This window comes from Aulostomus chinensis, chromosome 12 (genome assembly GCF_037954235.1).
Source record: "Aulostomus chinensis isolate RoL2024-O1b breed Wild chromosome 12, RoL_Achi_v1.0, whole genome shotgun sequence".
NCBI classification, from domain to species: domain Eukaryota; kingdom Metazoa; phylum Chordata; class Actinopteri; order Syngnathiformes; family Aulostomidae; genus Aulostomus; species Aulostomus chinensis.
Genome location: NC_141331.1, coordinates 9,577,730 through 9,605,719, shown reverse-complemented (window position 1 = coordinate 9,605,719; position 27,990 = coordinate 9,577,730). Strand labels below are relative to the sequence as shown.

The 27,990-nt window shown below is 42.9% G+C and overlaps 2 protein-coding genes across 8 annotated transcripts in view; one reads left to right on the top strand and one right to left on the bottom strand.

Moving 5' to 3' along the window:
- The window catches only part of dip2a (DIP2 acetate--CoA ligase A), an 82,485-nt gene extending 66,772 nt beyond the window's left edge, over nt 1-15,713 (top strand). For 5 of the 7 annotated variants that reach the window (XM_086219968.1, XM_086219972.1, XM_086219971.1 and 2 more), the window contains 27 exons: nt 6-108; nt 645-709; nt 1,260-1,353; nt 2,050-2,169; nt 2,314-2,428; nt 2,872-3,011; nt 3,512-3,648; nt 3,783-3,863; nt 4,643-4,770; nt 4,869-4,983; nt 5,865-6,066; nt 6,177-6,277; nt 6,511-6,591; nt 7,119-7,236; nt 7,440-7,561; nt 8,150-8,261; nt 8,360-8,469; nt 8,731-8,861; nt 8,979-9,147; nt 9,761-9,931; nt 10,615-10,644; nt 12,002-12,063; nt 12,433-12,490; nt 12,582-12,656; nt 12,894-13,068; nt 13,745-13,868; nt 13,972-15,713. In XM_086219968.1, coding sequence (XP_086076094.1) covers nt 6-108; nt 645-709; nt 1,260-1,353; nt 2,050-2,169; nt 2,314-2,428; nt 2,872-3,011; nt 3,512-3,648; nt 3,783-3,863; nt 4,643-4,770; nt 4,869-4,983; nt 5,865-6,066; nt 6,177-6,277; nt 6,511-6,591; nt 7,119-7,236; nt 7,440-7,561; nt 8,150-8,261; nt 8,360-8,469; nt 8,731-8,861; nt 8,979-9,147; nt 9,761-9,931; nt 10,615-10,644; nt 12,002-12,063; nt 12,433-12,490; nt 12,582-12,656; nt 12,894-13,068; nt 13,745-13,868; nt 13,972-14,224 — 3,192 coding nt within the window. In that variant the 3' untranslated portion in view covers nt 14,225-15,713. The remainder of the gene's footprint in view (nt 1-5; nt 109-644; nt 710-1,259; nt 1,354-2,049; nt 2,170-2,313; nt 2,429-2,871; nt 3,012-3,511; nt 3,649-3,782; nt 3,864-4,642; nt 4,771-4,868; nt 4,984-5,864; nt 6,067-6,176; nt 6,278-6,510; nt 6,592-7,118; nt 7,237-7,439; nt 7,562-8,149; nt 8,262-8,359; nt 8,470-8,730; nt 8,862-8,978; nt 9,148-9,760; nt 9,932-10,614; nt 10,645-12,001; nt 12,064-12,432; nt 12,491-12,581; nt 12,657-12,893; nt 13,069-13,744; nt 13,869-13,971) is intronic. The other 2 variants (XM_086219974.1, XM_086219970.1) reach the window with 1 other exon arrangement.
- Nucleotides 15,565-27,990, bottom strand: part of sacs2 (sacsin molecular chaperone 2) — a 20,033-nt gene continuing 7,607 nt past the window's right edge. Inside the window, exon 8 of the mRNA XM_086219967.1 lies at nt 15,565-27,951. Coding sequence (XP_086076093.1) covers nt 17,015-27,951 — 10,937 coding nt within the window. The 3' untranslated portion in view covers nt 15,565-17,014. The remainder of the gene's footprint in view (nt 27,952-27,990) is intronic.

Below are 27,990 nucleotides of genomic sequence, written 5' to 3'. Positions count from 1 at the left end.
CCCAGTATAAAACCAGCAAGGAGGGAAGCACCATGGGGATCACAGTGTGCCATTCAGCCATGCTGGCTCACTGTCATGCCCTCACACAGGCATGCGGCTACACTGAAGGTGAGCAAATCACTCAAGTACTCATCTGAGAGTTTGCTTTCGTTGTTCTGTCCTTTGTTCATTCTTCTGTCACAGAGAAAAGCATCAAGTTACTTTGATTAACACAGCACATACACACATGTTCATCTCCGTAACCTGGTTTCTGATCTGTACCATTACTGATGATAGCGTCGTTGCTATCAAGTTTGAAATGCTGCTTGTGGTTATTTGCATCAGACCTGTGATTTTTTTTTTTTTTTTTTTTTATACAAGGAAGTAGAACATAAGGCACCTCCTCTCCTCCGGTGTCCCAGTTTCACTCTAAATAACTCCTAACTGCATCAGCAGCCCCAGGAGACACTCCAAGTCTGTGTCTAAACCTTAGTTTGTTACTTCACCAAATCATTACTCCTCCAGTAATGATGTACTATATTACAAAAGAATTTTTGTGTTAAAAGCAGAGGAATGATATGTTTTTTTTCCCCAGCAAAGAAAAGTATGTGTCAACCACCCCCACCCTTCTCTACCCTTGGTTACATCTCCTTTGTGATTTGCAGCTGAGACCATCACCAATGTCCTGGACTTCAAGAGAGAAGCAGGATTATGGCATGGTGTTCTCACTGTGAGTGGTTTTAACCCCTCTGCTAAAGCTAGTCATAGCTGTCTGTAATGAGAAATACAAGAGATTGATGAACTGTATACATTCATCCATTATTTTCCTTTTCTCTTCCCCATCAGGCCTATATCAGAATGTAAATTAATTCCTGTGAGCAGAGTCCTGATGCGCAGAAAAGCACCTCTTGTAATTCCACAAGTTTTAGAAAAGCAAAAGCATAACATCTCACTCTGCAGGGCTCCAACTCATTTATTATACCACTGGGATGTTTGAAGTCCAACTTACAAGCTTGTAAAATAAATCCTAACTATGTCTTCTGACTCTCACGTAGCCTTGTTTTTATGAACAGGTTGTAAACATGCGTTGGAATTTACATGCAGTTTTTACATGATCCACTGTTTGACTTCTAAAACTGATACAGCTGCAGCACAAAGCTTATTTTATAAGATAAAATCTTGTCATAACACGCAGCTTATTTACAGTGACAGCACGTAGTTGTAACGTACTCGTGATGTATTTTGGTTCTTATCCTGATGCTTGTCTGCTCTCGTTGTAGAGTGTCATGAATCGGATGCATGTGATCAGCATCCCCTACTCCTTGATGAAAGTCAACCCCCTCTCCTGGATACAGAAGGTTCACACATACAAAGGTGAGGGTCAATATTATGTTTGTAACAGTTTGCTAAAGCTCTGTCATATGAAGAGGGATTAAATGCAGGTGGATTTTTAGTTGCAATTATCGTAAAATGCAGTAGCAGTCATTATAGTGTGAGGAATATTGATAGTTTAGCACACATGAAGTGTTATCAGGATAATTCAGGTACACATGCTATTTTCAGCAAATGTGATCAAGGAAGGATTTGTTGCATAGGAGAATAGAAATGACCTTTTTGGGACTATTTGGGATTTGAACTGCAAACGACCTCGATGAAATTCTTCTTTGTTCCAACATCACCAATCTGCTGGAGCATTTGAGGATGCGTCATGCTGCTGAACTCGTTGGTGAGGCGGCGTGAGACTGGCATGCCAACCAGACAGACTTTGCTTTAACTGTTTTGATTCTCTCTGTGCATTTGAATCGGTTGGATGGTTAAAGCAACAGTTGAAATCATTGATTTCCAGCTCAATTGTATTAGCCGGCAGAGGTCAAGGACAGCAGGCCTGCTGGTGTTGAATAAAATTCACTTGAGTGCTGCTGAGTCACCTGTTGGCAACTGAGTCAGTTATTTGCTGTCAGGGTTTATGATCCCTTACTGGCTATCAAAATGGATGACAGAGGTGCTGTTTGCATGACACCTGTCTCTTTGACTCTGCCTAACACAGTTGATTGCGTGTCGTCTGTACAGCACGGGTAGCAGTGGTGAAGTCAAGGGACATGCACTGGTCTCTGCTGGCACAAAGAGACCAGCGAGACATCAGCCTGAGTTCATTGCGCATGCTGATCGTAGCTGATGGAGCCAACCCTTGTGAGTCAAACTGTAAAATATCATGAGGCCATCAATTCCTCAAAGTAACAAGAGCTTTTTTTGTGTGTGTGTGTGTTTTCATATATATCTGCTGACTGGCGTGTGTGTGTGTGTGCGTGTGCGTGTGCGTGCGCGCTACTACAGGGTCGATATCCTCCTGCGATGCCTTTCTCAACGTTTTCCAGGCACGTGGGCTCCGACCTGAGGTGATCTGTCCATGTGCCAGCTCTTCAGAAGCCATGACTGTTGCCATCCGCAGGTGAGCTTCTGTTACTGCACCTGCCTTTGCCTCATAGCAGGCAACCTCTCACCATGGTTAAATTTACATCCTGTTATATCACAGTGTGTTTGCAACATCTGCTGGATCCCACAGGGAGGTTTGTGCTTCTTTAACACAGAGTTGTTGAATTTTACAAATCTGTACCTCTGACAAAGCTTAGTTATAGAGTCAGATTATTATGACAAATAGGCAAAGACATAAACCAATAATAAAGCCACATAAACTCTTTCTCACAGATGCACACCATGACCATTTTCCCCATTACTTCTAAAATAAACAAAAAGGATCTCTCTGCTATTACAGATAATTTTTTAACTTGCATAGGAACTATGAAGTCTGCAGCTACACAAACAATGTTGTAACTAAAAATTTGGACTGTTTGTCTTTCTAATAGTTTGTTGGATTGTATCAATGTCCTGCAGACCTCCAGAAATGGGCGTTCCTCCTCCAGGGAAGGCAGTGCTGTCCATGGGTGGGCTGAGCCACAGCGTGATCCGTGTGGACACAGAGGAGAAACTCTCCGTCCTCACGGTGCAGGATGTGGGCCAGGTCATGCCTGGAGGTACAGTACACAGTTGGTCATTAACGCTGTGCTGAAGTTCATGAGTTACATGCCAATGATAGCAAAGGGGGATATTTGTATTCACTGTGATCAGATGACAATATATGCATCTAATCAGCAACCCAGTTGAAAAAAATATATATAATTCAAGCTTCCCACATAATGGAAGTGTTTAGCTGGGATGCTGTAGTTGACTCATGGGTGCCTTTTTTGGTTATAAAAGCACAGGAGGAACTAAAGAGTCTCCTAATTTTCACAACGAAAATATAATACCAAGAACTTTTTTGACAATAATTGGAGTAAAATATTGGTATATTGGTTTTAGTATAGAAAAAAGTATAAGAATAAAGAAATAGTCAGATAATTCTGTAATTATTTATTGAAATAATCTGTTATTTCACAACCCTAATATAGAAACATTGTATTAAAACATACATATTTATGGGAAAAATAAAGAAGATGAAATGTGCGTAACTGTCGTGCTGCCTGTGCATTTACAGCACTGGTTTGTGTGGTGCGAGTCGACGGGACGCCCTACCTCTGCCAGACAGATGAGGTGGGAGAGATCTGCGTGAGCTCAGGTTGCACCAGCGTTGCTTATTACGGCCTCCCTGGTATGACCAAGAACATTTTTGAGGTTTGTGCATCTTTCTTCCTTTTCAAGAATGCTATTCATTGATCTGACAGTAAACACAGCACTGGTGTACTGGGATAGCACAAGTGTAGCTAATGAAGTGGCTCCTGAAAGTGCGTACATGTGTGTTGTTGCAGACCATCCCAGTAACATCGTCTGGGATTCCCATCAGTAACAGACCCTTCACCAGGACCTCACTGCTTGGCTTTGTGGGACCAGTAAGTTCAGCTTGATGAATCACATTTCTGTCCATCTTGCAGCTCAGAGGTACTTCTGTCGGGTTCTTCCCGGGAAGATATAAAGAGAGCAGGGATGCTTGTATGTAATGCAAATATCATGTTATTGTTTGTAATTTGACAACAATAAATGAGATACAACATCAGAGAGCAATGTAACACTAATATAATTGTTTGCATAAGTGAACTCTGAATGCAGTGCACTTCTAAAATATCAACTACATAAATGTTTGTAAATGTTAGTCCATTACTTCTCTGCAAATGGACGCATGAGGGAGAAAAACTAGAGGGCACCCAGAGTGAGTGTACATCTGCCTAGGCGATATGATGTCATTAGATCTGGATACAGTTCCAAAATCAAATCGATTGTTGCCCAAAGACCTTTCATTGTTCAAATGTAATAAAAATCCTTCCCGGTCTTTCTGAGTTATCCTGCAAACAGAGAATGACAGAGTGAAGGCAATCCAATAGAAAACAGTTTTCAAGAAATATGGGGAAATATACATAATTCAGGAGAAGAACTGGGTTGCTTCAGTTTAGAATTAGTGAAGAGGAGAATCGTCTTTCTACTCCAATGACATCTGTCACATTGCTCCTGGACCAGGCTACAGGTCAATCAGTCAGTGGAAGTAGAGTTTACCATTCGCCCGGAAATACATAAATGAAGAAACTTTTTTTTTTAATGCAGACTTTTATAAGGTGCCTACAATAAACCTGTCCAGATCCACTTGTCTAACAGGCTGCTCTGTGTTTCCCATCAGGACAGCCTCGTGTTTGTTGTGGGGAAGATGGATGGTCTGATGGTGGTCAGTGGGCGGAGACACAACGCAGATGATGTGGTTGCCACGGCACTGGCAGTGGAGCCTATGAAGTTTGTGTACAGGGGGAGGTAAAAGAGACAGCAAACACTCTGCTCCTCTCTGACTGTATGAATAACAGCTGTATCCACCAGACGTAAACCGCTGCGTTTGACATTGTGTGTTGCAGGATAGCTGTGTTTTCTGTATCAGTGCTGCACGATGAGAGGATTGTTGTTGTGGCAGAGCAGAGACCAGACGCCTCGGAGGAAGACAGCTTCCAGTGGATGAGCCGCGTCCTTCAGGTGCTGACTGTGCTGTCTTGAGCACAACTTACTTCTGTGAGATGAATATTATGGGGATTTTGCATGTTTTATGCTGTCAATTTTGTAAATCGCTTGCAGTATATGATTCCTACTTTCAGGAAATAATTGGTTTCACAAGTCAGTTTGATTCAAAACAGCTTAGATACTCTGTCATCGTTGTTTATGATTATTGTCACAACGCAACCAGTGGTTGGCTTTTTTAAATCAAGGCTCAAGACTTCCATCGAAGACTTCGGGCAAATGATTGTCAGCTAAAGGTGTGATATTTATGAGCATCACAAGCGAATGCAGCACAGTCAGATGGCATTAGTACTGAGCCTTGGATTATTTATTTATTGTAAAAGTATGTGTTTGAAAAAAGAAAACTGAACCAAACCAATGTGACATTTTCACCCATGGATGATTTGTTGAATTTCAAGTTATAGTTGTACTGTATGGTATCAACCATGATTAAACGTGATAGATTCTCCCATGTGATCAAAATATTACCTAATGTAAATATTGCCCTGTTAAATATATTTGTTTATTTGATTTTTCTTTATTTAACCAGGTAAAATCAATCAGGAACCAACAAGAAAAACTATTTTTACAAAAGTAGCACTGGTGTTGTTCAGTGGTATGATTAAATGTACACACAGCTTTCAAGAGTGTATAATTGTTACATCACCGTCTATATTACTACCATGACAAATACCAGTATAATATTGTGGTACACTTTTAAATCCACGTCACCTTCGTTTTTATTTCAGGTTGCAACTAAAGTGCTAAAAAGCTAAACCTGTTAAACCTAAATAGCAAGTCTGTTATTCCTGATTTATCCAACACTCATGTTCAGTCCTGCGCTGGTTTGTTGTCTCCAGGCCATAGACAGCATCCACCAGGTTGGAGTGTATTGCTTGGCGCTGGTGCCTGCTAACACACTTCCCAAGGCTCCCCTGGGTGGTATCCATATATCTGAGACCAAACAGCGCTTCCTGGAGGGCGCTTTGCATCCCTGCAATGTCCTCATGTGCCCTCACACGTGCGTTACCAATCTGCCCAAGCCTAGACAAAAACAGCCAGGTAGGTCACCTGACATTTTGGCAAGAAAAACAATTAAAATTACAGCTGAGTTGATTTTGACGATGATAAAATATGAAATGGTTAATGTGTGGCCTGGTTGTGCTGGACAGAGGTTGGTCCTGCTTCTATGATAGTGGGCAACCTAGTGGCAGGCAAGAGGATAGCACAGGCCTGCGGGAGGGACGTGGCCCAGCTGGAGGACAATGACCAGGCACGTAAGGTCCTCACACATTGCCTCCACTAACAGCCTCTACAGGGAGATTAGGGTTTGACTTTCTGCTGCACACGCACAGGTCTAATACGATTCAGACTCGGTCTTTCATCAACTGTACACAATATCCTCCATTCTTTTACTAAAAATGTTCTTGTGACATAATTTCTGGACATTAATTACTTATGTGTTGCTTTATTTTCTCTGTAGTTGAACTTGCCTCTCTGTTACAGTTCCTCTACATCCAGGACGTTCTGCAGTGGAGAGCGCAGGCCACTCCAGACCATCCTCTCTTCCTTGTGCTAAATGCTAAGGTACTACCTACATGTTCACTAATGGCCTCATTTTAAGGTTAAACGTGCCTCATACATTTTTTTGTTATTGTGATATAATACATTTCCTTGAAATTCTCATCAAGAATAAGGAATGAAAATATTAATGTAGATTATTATTCTCCAAAGAAGCTGTTACTCATCATCGCCTAAAGCATTTTGGTCTTTATGGTGCCATTTTATTGTTTAATTGCAAGTCAAATAAACTGTGTGATGGTAAATGTGAGAAAGAGAATAAAAGGGTTTTGTTTCTGTGTCCAAATGTTAATGTTTTGGATTCCCTTGAATACATTTTTAATCACAAATGTACTTAGTTTCCACAAACATCCATTTTGATTGCCAGTGGTTTTGCTTAAATGTATTTTCTTTAATCACATGATAATAATGGTACAAAATTAACTCCATTTATGCTTAGTTTGGATTACTAACAGCCAGTTGAAGACTATTCCTAATCCTTGTAGCAACAGAGCTATTAAGTTAAGAACGTTTTCTCATGTTTTGCTGGTCAGGGCACGGTGGCGAGTACAGCTTCCTGTTTGCAGCTACACAAGCGTGCAGAGCGAGTGGCCGCAGCGCTGATGGGACGCCTCAACACTGGAGACCACGTAGCACTCGTCTACCCGCCAGGTACAATGTGCTTCTGTTCCATCTGTTCTGTCCTTTCGGGGCACGCCTGTGTGCCTCTCATCAGCTCTGTCAGTCTTACCAACAGAGACCCAAGCTTCACAATCACAAAGAGCTTATTTTGAGGGTTTTTTTGTTTTGTTTTGTTTTTTGTTTTTTTTTACAGTTACAATCTATAATGTAGACGTATAAACATGTATGTGCAGGAATCGACCTGATTGCCACCTTCTATGGCTGCCTGTACGCTGGCTGTGTCCCGGTGACTGTCAGACCGCCGCACCCACAGAACCTGGCAACCACCCTGCCCACCGTCAAGATGATTGTTGAGGTAACACAAACACGCTGACCTAGGTTATTCTAATGAACTAAAACTAATTCAATAATGAGAACTAGGATTAAAAAAAAGTTGTTGTTATGTAAAATGAAACAAAAACGTACTTACAACTAACTACAATTAATATGTCCTGTGCTTTTGTCTCCAAAAAAGTAATGTGTGGCTCATTAATGCATTTATGTTTTTTGATTTTTATTAGTGTGTCTTTAGTTTATGTTTTTTTTCCTTTTTTTTTTCCCAGCACACTTTCTGCATCTAACCTAAGAGGGAGAACTGTTCACATTTTGCACTTAAAGAGATAGTTAGGATAGAAAGATGCCACTGATGGAAGGTCTGGTGAAGATTTTTTAGTCCACAAAATTCATCCTGTCTCCAGCAAAAACAGAAATAAGAAACTAATCTAAAACTAAGCATTAAAAAAAACTAAACCTGCAAACCAGATTTTAAAACTATTGAAAGCTAAACCGAATGAAATAAAAAGTAAAAAAAAAAAAATGCAAAACTACTATAACCTTGGCACATGAAAATCCAAATATCTAGATATATAATGTAGTAATCCTGCAGCATGTGTGTGTGTTTAAGGTCAGCAAGTCGGTGTGTATCCTGACCACTCAAGCAATAATGAAGTTGCTGAGATCCAAAGAGGCAGCTGCAGCTGTGGACATCAAGAGCTGGCCCATGGTCCTGGACACAGGTGAGCCGCTGGGACCTCACCTTGACATCATGGAGGAGACTCTTAACACATGGTTTTTGATCTCCTCCTCTCTTCTTCTCTCTCTGTTCACTCTCCAGATGACCTCCCCAGGAAGAAGAGTGCCCAAATGTACAAGCCCCCAACCCCAGAGATGTTAGCTTACCTGGACTTCAGTGTTTCCACCACAGGAATCCTGGCAGGTGTTAAGGTGTGTGGCGTTTGTATGCAGCCGTACAGCAGATACACCAGGGATGCTACCTGTTGTTGGCCATCCCATTTTCTCTGTGTCGCTGCCGTCTGGTGAAACATTACACAGCACAACCTCATTGATGCTAATGTCAGATTCATCCGAATTCCACCTGATCAACAGCATTAATCACTGATTAAGCAGGCAGCGTAGATTGTATAACCAGACAGCAGACGAGATCTGACCACATTGTTAAAGAGTGTGTCGTTTCCTCCCCTCCAGATGTCTCACGCTGCCACCAGTGCCTTGTGTCGCTCCATCAAACTACAGTGTGAGCTCTACCCTTCCCGACAGATCGCAATCTGTCTGGACCCCTACTGTGGGTTGGGCTTTGCTCTCTGGTGCTTGTGCAGGTGAAATACCATCAATCTCAAAGACTGTACACTCATGGCTATTTGCAGATATTTTTGAGTGTGTGTCTTCCCGCTCAGCCTCTCGCTCTCTTTTTTTTTTAATGTTCCTGGTTTCAGTGTGTACTCGGGTCACCAGTCAATCCTCGTTCCCCCTCTGGAGCTGGAGAGCAACCCGTCTTTGTGGCTGGCGGCGGTCAGTCAGTACAAAGTGCGTGTGACCTTCTGCTCTTATTCAGTCATGGAGATGTGCACCAAGGGCCTGGGGTCTCAGACGGAAGCACTACGGGTCAGTTTGTCTTGTTACCACACACTGGCTTCCCTTCATTCAGGATTTATGCCCCTGGTTTAATGATCAGAGTTGATGTAATAATTCAGTTCTTCTAGAAATAGAGCCATCAAACTTCATCATCAGAAAATTCATAATTCATAAAGATTGTTATATTATTGGCACCATGGCTGGGTATTATCAAAAATGTTCGATACAACTGCGTTTATTGATAACTTCAGTTTGATATTGGTTCACTGACAAGACTTTATTTCAGCACTGATTGAAATCTATCTGGACAAAAGGGAAATAACACATGGATACTTTATATTACAAATCGTATTTTTGGGGGGGGGGGGGGGGGATTTTCATCACTTTTACATGAAAATATAAAACAGTTCACCAAAATGGACTTTAACTTAATTGTTATTTAATTTTCCCACTCAAAGCAGTTTTACAACCCAAAATTGAATGCAATGTTTGAGATCATAAATTAGGTGTTGAATGATACTTAGCTGTACTGAAGCCATGAAAGTGTTGAATACCCAGCAGCCCTGCAGTAGTTACCTTAACTGCAGTGCTTCCACACGTTCCATTGTGCGATGCTGATCCAGAGCTTCTCTCTCATCCACAGCTGCGAAATGTGAACCTTTCTTGTGTGCGTACGTGCATGGTGGTAGCAGAGGAGAGGCCTCGCATCGCACTAACTCAGTCCTTCTCCAAGATCTTCAAGGATTTGGGGCTCTCGCCTCGCGCTGTCAGCACCACCTTTGGCTGCAGGGTTAATGTAGCCATCTGTTTGCAGGTGAGCATCTCTCAGTAGAAAGTTCACGGCGGTCGCTGTTTCAGGGATAAACGTGCTGTGATTGTGTCTGATAAATCCTTTGAAATGCAGCATTACTTACTTTTTCTTTTTTTTAACTTTATGTCTTGTTTTAAAATTTTTCAGTCCAGTGTTTAATTTGGGAAAAAAAAATCCTATCACATGGATGATTAAGAATGAATCTTTGAGTGAAAAGCATAAAGCAATGAATTTAACATTAATTAAATTATTCAACTAATCCTGTGCGTCCCTCTACACACGTTTATCCACTGTATTTGACCTCTGACCTTTCATATCCTCCATCCCCCGTAAGCCAGTTCATTGCAATTGTTCATGGATGTAATGATTTGCACTTTTTATTTTTATTTCTCCGTTTTATTGGGCTCCACTGATTATAGATGGAATGTTTTTGAATATCGCACATACGCCCTCATATGTTGAGTCTTTGTGATGGTTTTATTACATTTTTGGGAAGTTTGTGTTGTCTTGGTGAACATGATTTTTCTTTTCCCCTGAGTGTTTTATTTGTTTCTCCAGTGATTTTTGTGTTTTTTTCCTTGTGTGTGCATGTGTGTCCACGTACAAAAAAATATACACATATATCTATGTATATATATATATAAATATATATGTATATGTATGTTTTTATCTATCTGTCCCGTCAGCCCAACAGGTTAGGGAAACTGGCTGAGCAGGTACTGTAGGATAAGAGTGGCTGTGTGCTCACTGGGCTGCTGCTGGGTCTATGTGTTTATGTGTGTGTTTCTTTCTGTTTGTGTGTGTGTGTGTGTGTGTGTGTGTGTGTGTGTGTGTGTGTGTGTGTGTGTCGTTTCTTGCTGCTTGATATTCGAACATGCTTCTAATTGACTGATTTGTCTTGAAGCGGCTGCAGCGGCTGGTTCTCCACTGTGGCTTTACAGTGCGCCAATTTCCATGATACCATGAACTAAGCAGCATGATATGTTCAGGAACATTTCTAATAACACCATCACCATATCTTAACTTGCTGTGTAGCCCGCTATGTTTAGACTGATCTAGAGGTCATTTATGTTTCAGTACTTAAACTTCCATTTACCTCACCTAGTTTTTGTTCTTACATCAGCACACAGGTTGTCTAAAATTATTTTGTCTTCTATTTTGTTGTGAGTTTTTTGATGTCTCATTTTGTGAGTGTGGATGTTATTCAGGTTCAAGAAGACACACCAGAGTGAAATGTCAAGTCAAAAACCAGGGGTTCACCCAACAGTTGACACATGCCCACAAACACTTTTGTATTCCTAAACGGTCATTAAAATTGATCATCAGTAGCGTGATTTTATCATTTTCTCCATAGATGATTTACAGGTTTAGTAACTTGATCAGTGGTGAGACAGGTGTATGTGACGTAGCAATGGCGGCGCTAATCAGACTGTTGGCATTGAATGATGGCAAAGACTCAGCTGTGGATGGAGCCTGGTGATATTTCCCAGGATCCTCTGCTTGGCTCAGACTCCACCTCTGTGTGTGTGTGTGTGAGCGTGCGTATGTGTGCGTGTGTGTGTGTTAAGCTTTTACCTTACAGGTGACCATACAGCGACTCATGGCTAGCTTGTGCTCTGGCTAAACACTGGCAAAAGGCTGATCGTGAATAGTGCGGTGATGATAAGTAATCGATATCTAACAACTGGACCTGAGAAATGGTTCATTTAGCTGCATGGCTGAGCTGTTTCCGTTTAATCAATGCAAATGATGCTTTTTTTTGGGGGGGTTTCCAAAAAAACTTTTAAATGAATTAAAATGGCATCATTTGTAGTTCGTTTATGGTTTTGTGTACTAAGTCATGTAACCTGGCAGCATCAGACCAGGTGACGTGAACTCTGCAGGTATTTGGTTGCGTTCTGCTAAACTAACTTCTGGAGGCTGGCTGGTTGGCTTCTGGCTGGCCCTCTGCTTTGTCAACCCTTGTGTCATTAGCAGCTTCCAGCACCCTCCACTCAGGCGGGGCGCAGCACGCATTCACTCACTTATCAACCTCAAGAGCTTGAACTCTGTTTTTTCTTGCAATTCTTGCAGGGCACAGCCGGACCAGACCCCACCACTGTTTACGTAGACATGAGAGCTCTACGACATGACAGGTGGGTGGGGTGTTGGGGAGGGGGGATTAATGGTAATTATTTAACAACTCCTTATTATAATGGAATTAAATGAATACATTGAAATCAACAATTCCTTACAGTCTGGCTACATTACAGCTCAACAATTGAGGATGGATTCTACAGAATTAGTCATTTGTTTAGATTTTTTTTATGAATGATATGGTTTTAAAATCTATTTTGCATCCTTTTTTAACACGGATATTCTACTAAAATAGAATTTCCCTCAAGTGAGTTTCCCCTCATAAAGATTCCACAGGCCACTTGAGGGCGCTCATGGCTCAGCCAGTGGTTTAGAAACACATGAAATAAAAAGGTTCTAATGTCTTTCTTTGCATGCATCCTCTTCAGGGTCCGCCTGGTCGAGAGGGGGTCACCACACAGCTTACCACTGATGGAGTCTGGGAAGGTACCACGTGGTGGAAACGTGCACCAGTAAACTATTAGCTGTGATTTCGTGCTCGATCCTGTGTTGATTTGACCGTCTGCTGTAACCGTAGATCCTCCCAGGAGTGAAGGTGATTATCGCCAACACAGAAACCAAAGGGCCTTTGGGAGACTCCCATCTAGGAGAGGTGAGTCATCCCCACATGACCTTTCACGTTAACTTCCTCAAACACGTTAAAGCAGACCAGCGCGAGATTCTGCATATATTCAAATCGTGATGTTTAAAAACTCTGACACATGGCGAAAGTGATGGAACTTGAAAATGTTACCATAGTACGTTTACCAGAGTAAACTGGTTCCGTGGTTGCATGTCCACATACTAACTGAGAAACGACTCTCTTAATCCGTGTGTGTGTGTGACACAGATCTGGGTGAGCAGTCCTCACAACGCCACTGGCTACTACACCGTTTATGGTGAGGAGGCTCTTCATGCAGACCACTTCAACACCAAGCTCAGCTTCGGTGACACTCATACAGTCTGGGCCAGGACAGGTTACCTGGGCTTCCTGCGGCGCACAGAGCTGACTGATGCCAGCGGAGGTGAGAAGCACCGGCGCCGACTGGCGTTCACTTCCATCTGTCCCTTCAAACGCAACCTTAAAGCTGTTGTGAATCATATTTACATGTAAATGAAGGTTCCTTAAATTCACATTGAAGAGTTCACACGATCCATACAGCTACTTCAGGGCAGCCCTCTTTAATATGGGTAAGTAATCTAATTGTGTGGCAATTTTCTAGACTTTCCAAATATTGTCAGACCACATTAATCAAACCCTGATAGTGAAATGAGTCATTTACAGGGGTTGTGTGATGCTCAAAACAATGATCCACCGTTTAACAGTTGCATCAGTAACCCCAAGGACCTTGTGTGCTACAGTGGAGTATCTGATGTAAAAACTGCCCAAGCCAGATGATGGAGACAACTGTTCCACTGTAACCATAGTAACCAGGAGTACCTTGCACCTCATCGTTATCAAAATACTAAGATTGCTACATTTTTAAATGAGAGGAATATCTGATCTATGTGACCGCTGCAATGGCAAACATCCAAGTCATATCGGTTTCTGTCCCCATGATGGAGCTGATGAATCTGATCCCATGGGCCTTTTTTTCCCTGTTTACACTGTCATGTCACATTTGTGCAACACGTGAGCAAAAGATCTGATGTGAAGACAGCAGCGTAACACAGGACTAACTCTCTGTGTGTTCGTCTCAGAGCGCCATGACGCCCTCTACGTGGTGGGCTCTCTAGATGAAACTCTGGAGCTGAGGGGAATGAGGTATCACCCAATCGACATCGAGACCTCCGTCATCCGTTCTCACAAGAGTATAGCTGAATGGTGAGTAAATGCTGTTACATCTTCGGTCACGTGGAAGGTTAATATCATCTGATCACCTCTTTGTCTGCTCTTTCTGCCCACTCCCCTGGTCGCCTCGCACCAGTGCCGTGTTCACTTGGACCAACCTGCTGGTGGTGGTGGTGGAGCTGGAGGGCTCAGAGCAGGAGGCGCTGGACCTTGTGGCCTTGGTCACGAACGTTGTCCTGGAGGAGCACTACCTCATTGTAGGAGTGGTGGTGGTGGTCGACCCCGGTGTCATCCCCATCAACTCCAGAGGAGAAAAGCAGCGCATGCACCTCAGAGACGGATTCCTGGCTGACCAACTAGACCCAATTTATGTGGCTTACAACATGTGAGAGCTCGGCTGCAGGAGGCTACCACCTCCATATGTGGCTTTATCACACAGCGGGACTGTAAATAAGGAGCTCGTAATGGCCAGCAGACCCCATCAGTACGGCTGCAGCAGAGAGAGAGAGAGAGAGAGAGCGGAGCTTCCCGCTTCATGCAGAGAGGAAATATTTCTCCAGCAGCATGGAGATCCATTTCCTGAGGGATTCCCTCTGTGTCGTCTTTCCTCAACAAAGAGTTTTCTATGTCTGGCCTCTTAATCCCAGGGCCCCCCCACAGCAGTAGAGCAGGTAGTGAATATGTCACACCACACTGCGCCATTCCTAGTTTTCCCAGTCACCGTATATATTGGCTCTAAATCAAGACTGACTGACTCAAACCAGCTCTAACAAGTTCATGGAGCCTCCTGTTGTTTGCTTTCTCATGTTTATACCACAAAGATCATGCTGATTTTTGTGCTGCGGCCTGGTTGATTAAAACAGAGGAGGCGTCGGAGGACAGGCAGGCAGTGTCAGTTGTTGCTCTTTAGTTTGTAGTTGTGGTTCGACTCAAATCCTTTCTTCATATAAATGTGTAATGTTGTTTTAGCTGAACAAAATGCAATATGATGGATGTGACAGATTGTTGCTTTGAATGACTGCAGATGCTTGACAGTCACGACATGGTGAGGAATGAGCAGCGTGCCAAATGATAAAGATTTAAGCCTTAAGTGTTTCTCAGACGCCTGCTTCTTCTATCCCAGCTCTTCTTTTTAAGTGTGTGAAGTGTTGGGTAGGCAGGGAATATGCAGAAGGACGTTATTGCACCCAAAGTTGTTGTTGTTTTTGGTTTTTGGTTTTTTTTTCAAGCAAACAAGAATATACTTGACCTTAACATCAGCCATTACAAATGCACCAACACTCCTTGAATATTGCTAATAATGTTTCTCCTTCTTGCCAGTTGTGTTGAATGTGTTTCAGACTGGAAACGGTTCCATGCAGAATGTCCCAGCCTCATTTCCAGTGCCATAAGGTTGAATGTGTGTCAGAAAAAGTTGCATGCGCCCCTAAGATCCCTGTCTTATCCACATCACTGTACGTGGCTTTGCTCCTCTATGTGCACATCCCCTCAGAAACAGGCCTCCAGCATGCTGTAAGTATGTACAGGTTTTATGTAAATTATTAATAGGCGGAGGAGACGTCTGGATGCGTAGACTGAATCTGCTAAAATCTATGAACCTCACAAACAATCTGAAATGGATTGGAACGCGTGAACAGAAGGGGAGGAGACACGTGACGCCTTGGTAAACATTTTTATATGGAATGAATGAAACCGTGAGGCCCAGGCTGCTTCCTGAACGAGACAAAAGCACACTCCACACTCCGAGCACGAGCAGAGGACGGTTCTTCCTGTTTTATTGTTAACATATGGAAAGATACATTTGTCTGAAATACGGTTAGTTGTCATTATTTTCATAACATGATTTCTTAATGAATAAAAAAAGCTTTTAACTTGAAATCTTTGTTTTCATTCACAACTGAACACCCCACTCTCAGAAAAAGAATGTTCGACACAAAGTCTGATTGTTTTTCTTTTCTTCGCTCTGGAAGGGCTGAAAATGTGTCGATTCAAATGAATCAAAGTCTGTATATTTTCTTTTGTTAACTTTTCAATTTACAGTTTATCTCGAGAATCCTAGCACAGCTGGAAAGGTATCAAAATCACACTATGGGCTTGTATAATGATCAAATAACAGGAGGTGCAATACTAGAACACAAAATGTGCGTCAGAATATTCTAAATGAAGTATTGTGGTGCCGCAGACATATCACAGCAAATCAAATTGCGTTCTACTAAAATATGAATAATGACACAAGAAAAATTGCCCCTAATGTTATAAATCGTATCACAAATTCATCATCAGTCAGAAATGATCACGGTTACATAATTTTTCAAAACCGTTCAGCTCTAAGTTGAACTCCTTTATGAGAGTCACAGCAAATCCCAGCTGCTCTTATGTCAACTTGGTCCCCTAAAACATCTCTATATGAAGAAATAAATGGATAAAATAAATAAGCGGAAAAATCCTCTCTCATTTTCTTTTGCTGAAAAAGTGGAAAGGTGCATTTGTTGGCAACCTCATATTCAACAGTTAGATTTATCCAGAAACACAAGTCTACCAAACAGCGTTTCCACCACGTGTTCCTAAAAAGACTTTAGGATGTAAGGAACTGTTTTATAAACCCAGGTCATCCTAAATCATAGGGGGTGCATTAATTAACAGCAAGGCGTTATCATCATTTTTCAACAGTAGAGGGCGACATTGCCTTGACACACGACAACATAACAGCTCAGTGTTTACCTGGAATTTATTTAAAATTGTTAAACATTAAAAATGATTGGACAGAATACTGGCAACGTGAACAGGTGATTTAGATATACGACAATATATTTTGCTGCCTGAAGATGTAATACATCACCGGCAACACAGTAAAACAGTACACATCAAAGCCCACATGAGAGTAATGGTTAAATTGATCCAAGTATGCTGCTGTATACACAGTAATGCAAAGATGTACAGTGATTGGTCCAGTATAAGTAACCGCTTTCATCATCAGTACTGAGTGACTCATAAAACAAACCTGCAGAGACTCTTTAAAATGTTTCATGTCGGGGTGCCCCCAGCTGGTGACCCTGCCGTTCCATTAAGACCACAGTATGGTGAGAAATTAAAATACGAGCTTATGGAAGAAAGAAAAAAGTCTTCTTGGGGGGAAAAATGGACACAAAGAAAAGATGACTCTGCTAACATGTTGGTCTTCAATTCACATAATTTTGTACTCGACTCAGAAGCTCAGCCGCTTCAGCCATTGCTTGCCTTGCATTTTCTAGAGTGAAGGTGTCATTGGGGATGTAGGGGGACGCACAACTGGTTGGGTATTGAGTCTTTTTGGCATCCACTCCCAGCTGCCTCAGAGAGGCCACAATCTTAGGCAGTCCTCTCAGTTGGAGGCTGTAGATGGAAACTTTGTCAGCCATGGTTGTAATTGAGCTGTTGGCTTGGTAGTGACCCCTTTTTTTATACTCAGCAGCGATGAGAGATTTTTCTACAGCTTGATGGACTTTGAAGAGACACCACTCTGTGCTGCCCCCGTCGGCGTCTTTGCACGCTGCATTCAGATCACAGCGAGCCTGCCTGCACCAGCGCTGCGCCTCCTTCTTGTTCGGCCTTGGGACGTCTTCATAATGGTTCCAAAAGTTGTAGGATTGGTGGCGTTCGTAGAACCGTTCTCGACTTTGTCTGTGATGTGAGGCCTCGTCATCCCACTGCTGGTAGAAGTCTCTGAAATTGGATTTTCCCTTTGGATGGGATGAGCCATTAGATTCCCCTGTGTTTAGCTTGTCAACTCTTTTCTGCAAGTACTGGCATACTGCAGTGGCAAGAGAGGGGCGGTCAAGGTTTTTGTCAGGGTGCCATCGAAGGTACAGTCGCTTGATGGCTTTCTTCCTCTCCACCTCAGAAAGATGCCAGATCTCTGCCAAACATTCGTCAATTTCTTGTTTAGCCTCTTCAAGAGATGCTGGTGAGGATCTCATCGATGGTTGGGAAGAATCCGACTGGGCTCCGACTAGTAGCTCCAGCTCCATGCAAGCAGGTTCAAAAGGGGTGTCCTGCTGAGATTTTTGCTTCTTGTCACATCTTATCTGATACAGGTCAAGACAACTGACTTCAATTTCCTCATCTTCTCTCACTTGTATTTTATATCTCTGTGAATACAGTCCAGAGATCCCAGGTAGTTTCTCAACAATAATTGCATAAATGTACTTGTCATCAGTGCTGTAGCCAACATATTCTCCCTCTTCAAAGTTATTGAGGACATTCATGTCCAAGGAATCAAGCCAGTCATCTTGGACATCTGTCCCAGGGGCTGGTGGACCAAAGGAGATGGTGTCATCTTCAGCATTGTCATGGATGTTGTTCTTGGCCAGAATTCTTTGAACGCCACAGAGGTCCTTACACATGAGAAGTTGTCCAAGGATTGGAAGGTGTGTTGATTCAAATCTGTTCTCTAAAAGTCCATTAATCTCTTTTGTTAATGTCAAATTGACTTCATTTAGCACTTCATAATCCTTGTCGCTGTTGTGTTTTAAGTAAAAGACACAACCTCTTTGCCCCCGTTTGACATAAACATCCGTTTCGGCAGCAGTATCGTTCAGAGGCTGTTTATCCAGCCATAGCTCCGTTGCCAGGCTTTCGCAGCAGACAATCTGAATCCTGCCAAAAGTCTTTGCACACATGTCGCTGGCATCTTCAAGTGTTACTTTACCCCCAGACTGCGCTCTAATAAGACATATCAGTCCATGTCTAAATGCTCTTGAGGACAGACGTTTTTCAAACCATCCGCTAAAGTTGCAGTCAGTCCCAAACTCACAAGGCTGCATTTGAGACTCCACGACTTTCTCCTCAGTGACCTGAGATAACATTTTGGGCTGCAATTTCGGAGGCAGCATTTGCAGCAATCGATGATGCACATATTTGTCGTAGCCTAAATAGCATTCACTGAGTTTCCCAAGCAACAGGATGTTTTCTGGCAATGCCACTTCAAACCTTTTAGTCTCAAATGTAGTGTCGTTGTAGTAGAGCGCGCACGATGCGTTTAATTTCCCATTTATGGCAGGAAGATACAGAGTCGTTACATCATCCAAAAGGGGCTTCTTCTTCTGACTTTTAATTGACAGGAAAAAATGCAGAACAGCACATTTGACAGTTTTAAGTTGGTTGGGGTTCAGTTCTCCTTTATCACAGGAATCGGCATGTACCGCTGCCAGGGCGTTACACAACTGCACAGCACTTGGTTCCTCCTTCACACCAAGTTTCTTGAAGAACTCTTCAAAAATAGCAATTTTCGGAGGGATTTTGTACAAATATGGCCTGAACTCAAGGTGATCTGGGAGTGAGACACATACAACATCACTACGCACAAGTTTTTTGTTATCTTCTACCAACACAACTGGGAGACCATTCAGTGTTTGGCTGTCAAACTCATTTGACTGCAAGAAGTCGTAGGCACGTCGGAACACATTAGCACGGGTTCTGATCTGTGTCTCAGACTGACAAGGTGACTGACAGATGTTCCTCATGTTCATGGTTACAGACTGCGGAAGTGGTTTCTCCAGAGCACCTGCATCTTTAAGTATGTTCAGAAACTTCTCAGGCTTACTACCTGGCAGATGGATAATTGGCACTGAAGACCAAACCAGTTCTTGATGTTGAGGGTCGCTTTCAATCAGAGACCCTCTGATCTTAATAGCAGTTGTCTTGCTGGCAAAAGGTTGGTGGTAATCACACAGTTCTCTTTTAATGTCCACAGGAAAAATGAACTCAATGTTTGCTATGTTCCTCAACCAATGGACTTGTGTTTTGTCGTTGTGTGCTGCAGTCAAAGCTGCTTTGAAAACTATTTTTGATTTTTGCTTCATCTCTTTCAGTGGACAGTTCCTTTTTGCTTCGGATTCTATCTGCTTGGCGAACTGTACTATTTCATCTTTTGTCACATCGTGCTTCATTCCAAGTGCTAAGAGCAAGTTTTTTAATTCCAATCTTTTGAAAACATCTTCTCCACACAGCTCTGTCAGCAATTTGTTCGACACAAACTTTTCTTTGGGCAACATCACCGTGTAAAGCTCAACACTGTCATCGAAGTAGTAAGATGCTGTCTCAAAACTGCCTTCAGAATTGCAGAACAATTTCGCAGGCTTCAGTGCATGAATGATGTTGTCCTTATGCTTCAGGTAGTTGTCATGATGCTGCAGTGACAGAAGCAGTTTGATGCAGTGAAGCTTCTGTTTCTCTGTGAGTCCTTGTACTGCGGGCAGAATGAACTTGATGAAGTACTCCAAATCAGTTAAGACTGGAATGCTCAGTATTTGCGACACTCCGCAGTTCTCATGATTGTTTTTGAGAAAAATGCTGTTGCTGTTGGGCAGGGTGAACAAATCTGGAAAGGCTGCCAGTGATTTTGCACTCACGTTGAGGATAACGACCTCTTCGAGTCCATCAATCCTCACCCTCTCACTGTGAATTGTTTCAAACAGTGGTAAGGATTTGAGCTTCCTCTGATAGTCATGATTGGTGCTGAAATTCGGAACTCCAGATTGCAGGAATGTTTGAAGGTTTCTCATGTCCTCCTCAGAAAGGAGAAGGGAAAAATCTGAGTTGTTTCTGGTGAAGAGTTGGTCCAACACAGCGCATTTGTCGTTTGTATCCATGAGTTCCGGTTGGAAGTGTAATTGTATCTGTCTGTCCATGTCAAGGAAGAAAGCACCGTCGAGCTTCATGAAACCAAGTTTAAACAGGATGCTTGATGTTTCTGTGGTAAACTGAATCACGCTTGACATTTCTTCCATTTTTCGTAGGAAGTGCTTGTTCTCTAATTTGGGACAAAGAGTGGGTAAAATGCAGCAATCACTGAAGAGCTGCCTCACAACACTTAATGTCAGATTTTGTTGATCATCAGCTGATGTTGTAAGTCTCATTTCACTGATTAAAAACCTCCAAAGTGACTTCAACCATGTCAACATTTGGTCACTGGGGACGTGGAAGCCTTGGTGTGGGTCAAGGTCACAGCTTTGAAGATGATGCTGAATTAATGGCTTCAGAAACTTGACAGAAGTAGGAACTGTTAAATTTTGGACAAGCTGGAAAGTCCGTAGCTCAATGATGTGTTCGAAGTTGGTACAATATTCTGCAAACTCTTCCTCAAAGCCAGAGAACAGACTGCTATATTTTGATATCAGCTTTGGAGATGAGGTATCAAAGACTCTCAACACCTGGTCTGTTGTGAGAAGAAGTGGAAGGCCGTTGAGCACACCGGAATCATCCTTGGTGATCTTGTCCACCTTTATATCTTTTAAGCAGAATCTCAGGAGCTGTGAACATCTCATTTGATCTCTGATGAGCGTGTCAGCTATGGGCACGGGTAGGTTCTCGTTTGTTTTCATGGGATCATTCAGAGGTTTTTCCCTGAGGAAAGCTCGTACCGTTGAAGGAGTCACATCTTTCACTTTGATGTCAGCAGATTTGAAACCTTGCCATACTTGGTGCATTTTCCTGGAAAAGGGAACCAATTTCATTCCAATGTCTTCCAAGATGTGCCAAATCGAGTCCATAGAGTCTAGCAGGTAGGGTGTCTCTGTCTGATTTGTTTCTTTGATGTCACACCAGTCAAACGAGTATTCTTTCAGTTGCACTTCTGCTGTTACGGCTACTGAGGTCCTCAGAACTGGAATCACAGTCAGGCCTCTCTGGTTGATTGATCTGTATACCTCCTGTATCATGGCATGCCAATCCTGACTGACGGCTTCAGACACAGTAGGCCAAAAACATAAATACCGTTCATTCAAGAATGACTCAATGTGTGAATAACGGATTTTCTTTTTTGGAATGTTTTGGCTGAGGTAATGAAGGAAATCAGCATACAGTGGAGCTAGGACATCCTGTTTCAAATATTCATTCCACTGAGACTTCTGACTTGTGCCATCTTGCCTCCATAGGTTTCTCCTGGCGGAATCTACTTCAAAGTTTCCATTGACGTGCACTGGCAGTCCGGTGTTGCCTGGTAGAGGAAGTGAACAAAAGGCTTCTCCATTGAAACTACTGTGGTCTAAAAGTTTTGGAGCGGGCTCTGACATCACACGTGCAGCTATTGCTGCTTGAGGAAGTTTGTCTGATTTGTTTGCCTTGTCACCACTGTTTGTGCATGCGCCGAACTGCTCTAGAATGACCCATCTGCTTTGTTGCTGGTCTGAAGTTGTGATGGTGGCTCCATAAATGGCCTTGTGCGGGGTGACTGGTTTGTCAGTTTGTAGAGCATTTTGTAGAAGCTTTTCAAAACTTGCTTTTTCTTCCCTGCTTGTCGGAGGTGTACTCTTTTCAACAGCAAAGATACTTTCAAGTTCCCCAGAGTGTTCACTGATTTCATGGATTTCAATTTTGCAGATGTTTTTCAGAAACAGAATGAGCCCTTCAGGATCTTCAGAGAGGACAGAGCACAGTTCTTTCATGTCATGTGCAGTGACTTCCTGTTGTGATATTTTGGAACTCTCAGCCATGGTACCTGTCCTTAGAGGTAATCTAAACATGGTACCCTCTTTAAGTGGAAATTTGTCTGGAAGAAAGGATTTATAGACATCCATGTACATCTCCTTCAAAGTGTCAGCTAGGTTATAACCAATGCCATTTGGACGTTCGTCCGAATTGCTTTCGATGTAATTTTGATTGGGATCTGAAACACAGAGTTTGTCATCTCCAGTGAGGATTGAGGGGCAGTCAGTCAGATGGTAAACGGAGTTGAATCCGACTCCGTATTTTCCGATCTTCCCTGGAGCATTGTGCTTTCCTCCTTCTCCAAGCTGCTGAATGCCATTCAGATCAGCATCAGAAAACACTTTATTGTTGAACACACACAGAGCCGGACCTTGCAGACTTTTCCATTTCTCCCCAAATATTTTTTCATTGCCGTGCTGACGTTTGTCCCAAACAAAGTGGATTTCAGTTGCCTCTGCATCGTCAGCATTCTGGATGAGCTCTTTAAGGATATCCTTCTTTGAGGGATAAGCAGAAATGATGCCTCTGATTCGAACAGGCAGTTGCTCCTGTTGTCCAAAGTGGAAGGCAAATGGTGAGATGTTCTCAGCAACATGGCTTTGCAGGGTATGATGCCTGGTTGTTTTGATCCCAAAATGAAGAGCCATGACACGTGGGATATTCTCATGGCATAATGTGTTACCTGAGGTGACTGGCATCCATGGGCTGTCATCAAAAAAAAGCTGGCTTGCTGGTTGCAAAACACCACGATCATTTGGTATGAGACAGTCGCTTGTTTTCTCTCCAGCATAAAACAGGCCTCTGGTTAAAATTGTGAGGCAGATTGCAAGATCGCTCTTCGGCAGGGGCTGGTCTTTATGTTTCAAGTGCAGCTCCTGGAGCACAGTGAGATACTGAGTGACAGTAAAGTGCTTTTCAACACCTATACTTTCCCAGAGGTTTTTGAAATTAGCAAAGGCAGAGGGAAGTACATGGAGATAGGGTTTCACTTCAAATTGCTCATTTACAGCCACATGGTTCACATTTACAAATGCACTGCCGACAAGAATGAATGGGAATAAGTTTGCCTCCTGTGAAATGAAGGTGGAATCCACTGAATCTCTGAGCCACTGATCCAGACACCTGTAGCATTCAAGTGCTATTTTTTGAAGGACAGATTTGTCAATGGATTGAGATTGCTGCTGTGCTTTCTGCAGCTGCTGGAGCACCATCTCAGGCCCTGGATTGTCACGTACCCCCAGTTTTTGAAGAAGTGGATCAGTGCTGTGTATTTTCAGACTCGACTGATCCAGCACAGGTTGTGTCATGTTAACAAGCAGGGAGCATTTGTCTTTAAAAACATCAGTCGGTCTTCTCAGTGTTACCTGCCTTTCCATTTTCGTATCACCGGGGGGAAATGCTGGAAGAAATTCAGTAATCTTCAGAGTTTCCCAGAGAACATCTTGGTTGTGCATGTGATTCCTCATGAGCTCAAGAAGGCACCTCAAATGCACATATGCTTTAGTTTTGTCAGTGCTCCAGGTGCTGCTGATTGTCGATGCCTTTTTTGCAATGTCTTCCAGTGGAAGCGAGTCACCATTCATTCCAAGCTCCAATAAGCGTTGAATCCTTTTGAGGGAGCAAAAGTCATGCTTGGTACCTCCCAGCAATCGTCCCTCCTCTTTGTCAAACAGACAGGCCACCTTCCCTGATGGACTTACAAGTTTATTGATATATTGGAGCTGTCCGTCTGTCGTGGGGATGCATGGGTACTGGACCAATAAATTGTCAAGTTCTTTCTTATTAAGGTCAATGGCATGCAGCAAAAGAGCATCTCGGCTTGTGTGATCCATGGTGGCAAGGTTGTTGAACACTGCTTCTTGATAAAACTTTTCCCAGTTCCATGTTCTGTCCTGTAGAACCCTTTCAAGGCCAGCCTGCTTGAAGCTATTTCTCAACCACAGTGGAAGAGGAACAACAAGGTTGGGCTCTTTTGTGTACTTTCGACAAACCTCCATTGCAAGCTTGTTGATTTTATCTTTCTCAATGCTCTCGTGCAAGAATATGGCATTGTTCATTGAGCACCAGTGTTTGCCATCACTGCAGAGCTCTGGAGCATTGGTGTTCTCGGCAATGGTTGAATAAAATTTATCAACCACTGGTTTGAAAGTATCACTAACTTTCTCCCTATCAGGCCAAAATGTGTGATAACAGTAACTTTCCAACTGCTCCTTTTCAGACATTTTCTTTAGAGTTGAGAGCGCAGTAACATACGCTGTCACGACTGGATCCTGAAGAAGAGCTTTGTTCCACTCATGTTTCACTCCACTTTCCCACAGACCTTTACGGTTACTTGTAACAGCAAAGGTTCCATTTACATTGACTGGGAGGCCTGTTTGAATGGAAAGAGGCAGGAAGCAAAATGCATGTCCAGACAGTTTAGTTTCTGATGCAGCCAATTTCTCAGATTTGGGATTTTTCTGCAAAGGCACAGCAATCCCCCCAATGGGCAAGGAGAATTGGGCTTGCTTGCTGTCTTTAAGAGCCATTTTCAAAGACTGATCTGTCCCAAAGCAGTTGTATAGGAGCCAGGACTGAACCTGTGTTTCACCAGACTGCAGACTGGTTACTTGAACAATGCTGACTGTGTTGCAGTCAATGACATCTTTGCATTTTCCATCTATTTTCATCAACAATTTCTCAGCACGTCTCTGCTGTGACACACAGGTGTCATCAGGAAGTCCCATTGTGCTCAAAGTGGTTTTGGAAGCAGTGAAGACGTTTTGTATTTCTCCACTTCTTGGTGGAGTTTGTACAGTACTTGGAATCTTTTGAAGCGATAGTGTGTTGATGTTTTTCAAAAATAGAAGGTGAGTTTGTGAACTGTCAGTCAAGTGGTTTTGAAAAGAGACAATACTGTGTTTGTCATACACTTTGTTGCTTATTTCTGACAGCAGAGCTTCTTCTTCAGTTCGGAAAGGTAGTTTGATCAGAGTCCCCTGATAAGGGCCCGAGGGGCCTTGTTGGGTAAAATTGCAATCACAAATGCATTCATATGGCCTAAACTGTCCAGGGAAGCAATGAAAAAGATGCTTTTTGGAGAGGTCCAGCTTGATTCCAGGATCTGTGGTGTGCTTGATGTGCTTCTTCAGGTGAGTCACATTTGGATCAAGTATGAGAAGACTGTTCCCACTGAGGACAGATGGAATATCTGTCACATGATACACGGTATTGAATCCAAGTCCAAACTTTCCAATTTTCTCCACCTGGTTTTCCTTTGAAGCAGAGCCAACCCTGACAATATTTTTCCAGTCTCTATCTGTGAACTGTTCGTTATTAAACGCCCAAAGGCAGGGTCCCTGACAAAGGGCCATGTCAGGGTCAATGAGACTATCAGGGGCGTCTTTGTGTACTCTGAAATCCACCAAGAATTTACAGACCTCTGCCCCGGCGTCCTCTGCATTTTGAATGAGCTCTTTGAAGATGTCGCTTTCTTCATCATACTCTTTGAGAATGTTTTTAATCCTCATTGTTATCGGTTCAGATTGTCCACACTGCTCAATTCCCACAAATTCTGGCTCGAGGATGTGGGTACTCAGGAGTGGGACGTTGAGCCATTCGGCTGTTGCTTTGGGGATTTCCTCGTGTATGATGTGGATTTCCTCTTTGTTTTTAAGCTCTTCCAAACCCATTTTGTTAACGTCACAGAAGATTGCTGCTGACAGTGGTTTGAGGGTGTAGTGACCATCTTTTATGATGACCGGCACTGGAATGTCATCCTGAACGGTCTTCTTCTCTCGCCACAGCCAGATAAGAATTTCTATTGAGACTTTTATCTCAGTGGAATTTGCAAATGACTGCTTTCTTTCTTCAATGTTTTTTTTGATGGAATGAAGAATGCCAACAATTTCTTCATCTGAAAGTGACATTCTCAGGCCAAACTCTCTGAACAACTTTTTGTATGGTAGAAATTCCTTTGGCACCTTCCCGATGTAGGCGCTCAGATCCAGATTTGGTGGGTAGTCTAGAATCAGATCCTGTGGTGAAACAAACTGATTGTGGTTCCAAAGAAAACATGTGTCCTTTTTCATCTTTGTTGAGAATGCAGAGATGTTATCTTGCATGTGTTTGTAAATGCTTTGCAACTTCCTTTTGAAATCCGCATTGGTCTCAGGATCAGCCATTTTCTGTGCTTTTGATTTTAGGACTGACAAATTCTCAATCACTTTTTCAGGAGGGGGCAGGCCCATTAGGCCGAGTTTTTTGCTTACTTTGTCACTGAGCTTTCCCATTAGAGGCATTACATCCCCCACAATGTCCTCGTACGTGGAATGTCTTATTTCATCTGGGCAGAAGAAATTGCTCTGTGGTTTTTCATTACCTTGTCTCTTGGCATGACCAGGCTTCGTACATGGGATCCACTTCAGTGTTTTGAGGCCATTGAGTTGCTCTTGGGAAAACTTTGACAAAAGATCATGAGAAACCAACAACTTTATGAGCACCTGTGCTCTTTTGAGAGACTCGTTTTTTGAGGCAACGTGCTGTCTGTCGATCAGTGTGGCAGCATGCAGCAGGTGCTCAGGTGACATATCTGCTGCTTTATTAAGCAATCCAAGAAGTGTTAGGCTTTCAAGCATCTGCGAGGTACTCGAGTATAAAGATGGGGGGAAGTAATCTGACTCAAACAGAACTTTGAAAGTTTCAATTCTCGGATCAAAAAAGCTTGAGGTCTTTTTCAGACCTCCACCCACGTCGATGTATCTCAAGTCCTTGCATTTGTCTTTCAAGGTCGGATTTTGAGAGAAAAGGATGTTACCGTGTTGTAAAACCCAAGTCATGATCTTTTTACAGTCACCTTGGCTGCACGTTCCCTTCTCAATACTGTCGATGAGGCGAATGGCTGCTTGAGCTGTGTCCAAGAGCTGAATTTGTAGCAACTGTAATAGTCTGCGATCAGCTTCAGAAGCACACTGTACAACTGAGTCAGGCATGGGCAGCTCTGCTGGTATTGTTAGACCATTCGATCCTACCACCACAGCCTGCTTTGACAAGGCTGTAACATGGGACCCTTTGAAGTTCTGAAACAGAGGCGCCTGTGAGAGTAAATTCTTCTCATTGACTGAGAGGGAATCAAGACGGGAGAGGTAATCTTTCAGTTCCTCGCGTTCGCTGTGAGAGGCAGATTCAAGTTTTCTAATGACATGCTGACCCTCCATGTTCATGAAGATTTTCACGACACTCCTTGGAGATGGACCCAGCACATAGGAGTCTAGGTCTTCATGCTTGAGCCACTCATTCCCTCTCACCACCGTGCCATTAATCTTGTTGATCAACTGAGCTACTTGCTCTGGCAATCTAACCTGCTTACTGCTCTGAAAAATGAGGGTTGGGTTCTGTTGAACTGTTGCTAGTAACACAGGCTGACTGACAGACTCACAGACAGACAGGGGGCTCACCGGTATCAAAGGCAAATTAAGAAATCGGCTTAACTCTGTGAAGTGTGTGTTGAGAAATTTCCAGAACTCCTGGAGCCAGACTAAAGGTGGATGTTGAGTGTTCCTGATGTCCCAGGTGACATGCCCAGCCTCCATCTGCTTCCAATCCTCTGGCAAGTATCTCTTTACATATTCCACCACCTGATCCGCATCAAGGTCGATAACCTTGAACAATTCTGTCGAAAGAAATTCGAAAAAAATTGTACAATGTATTG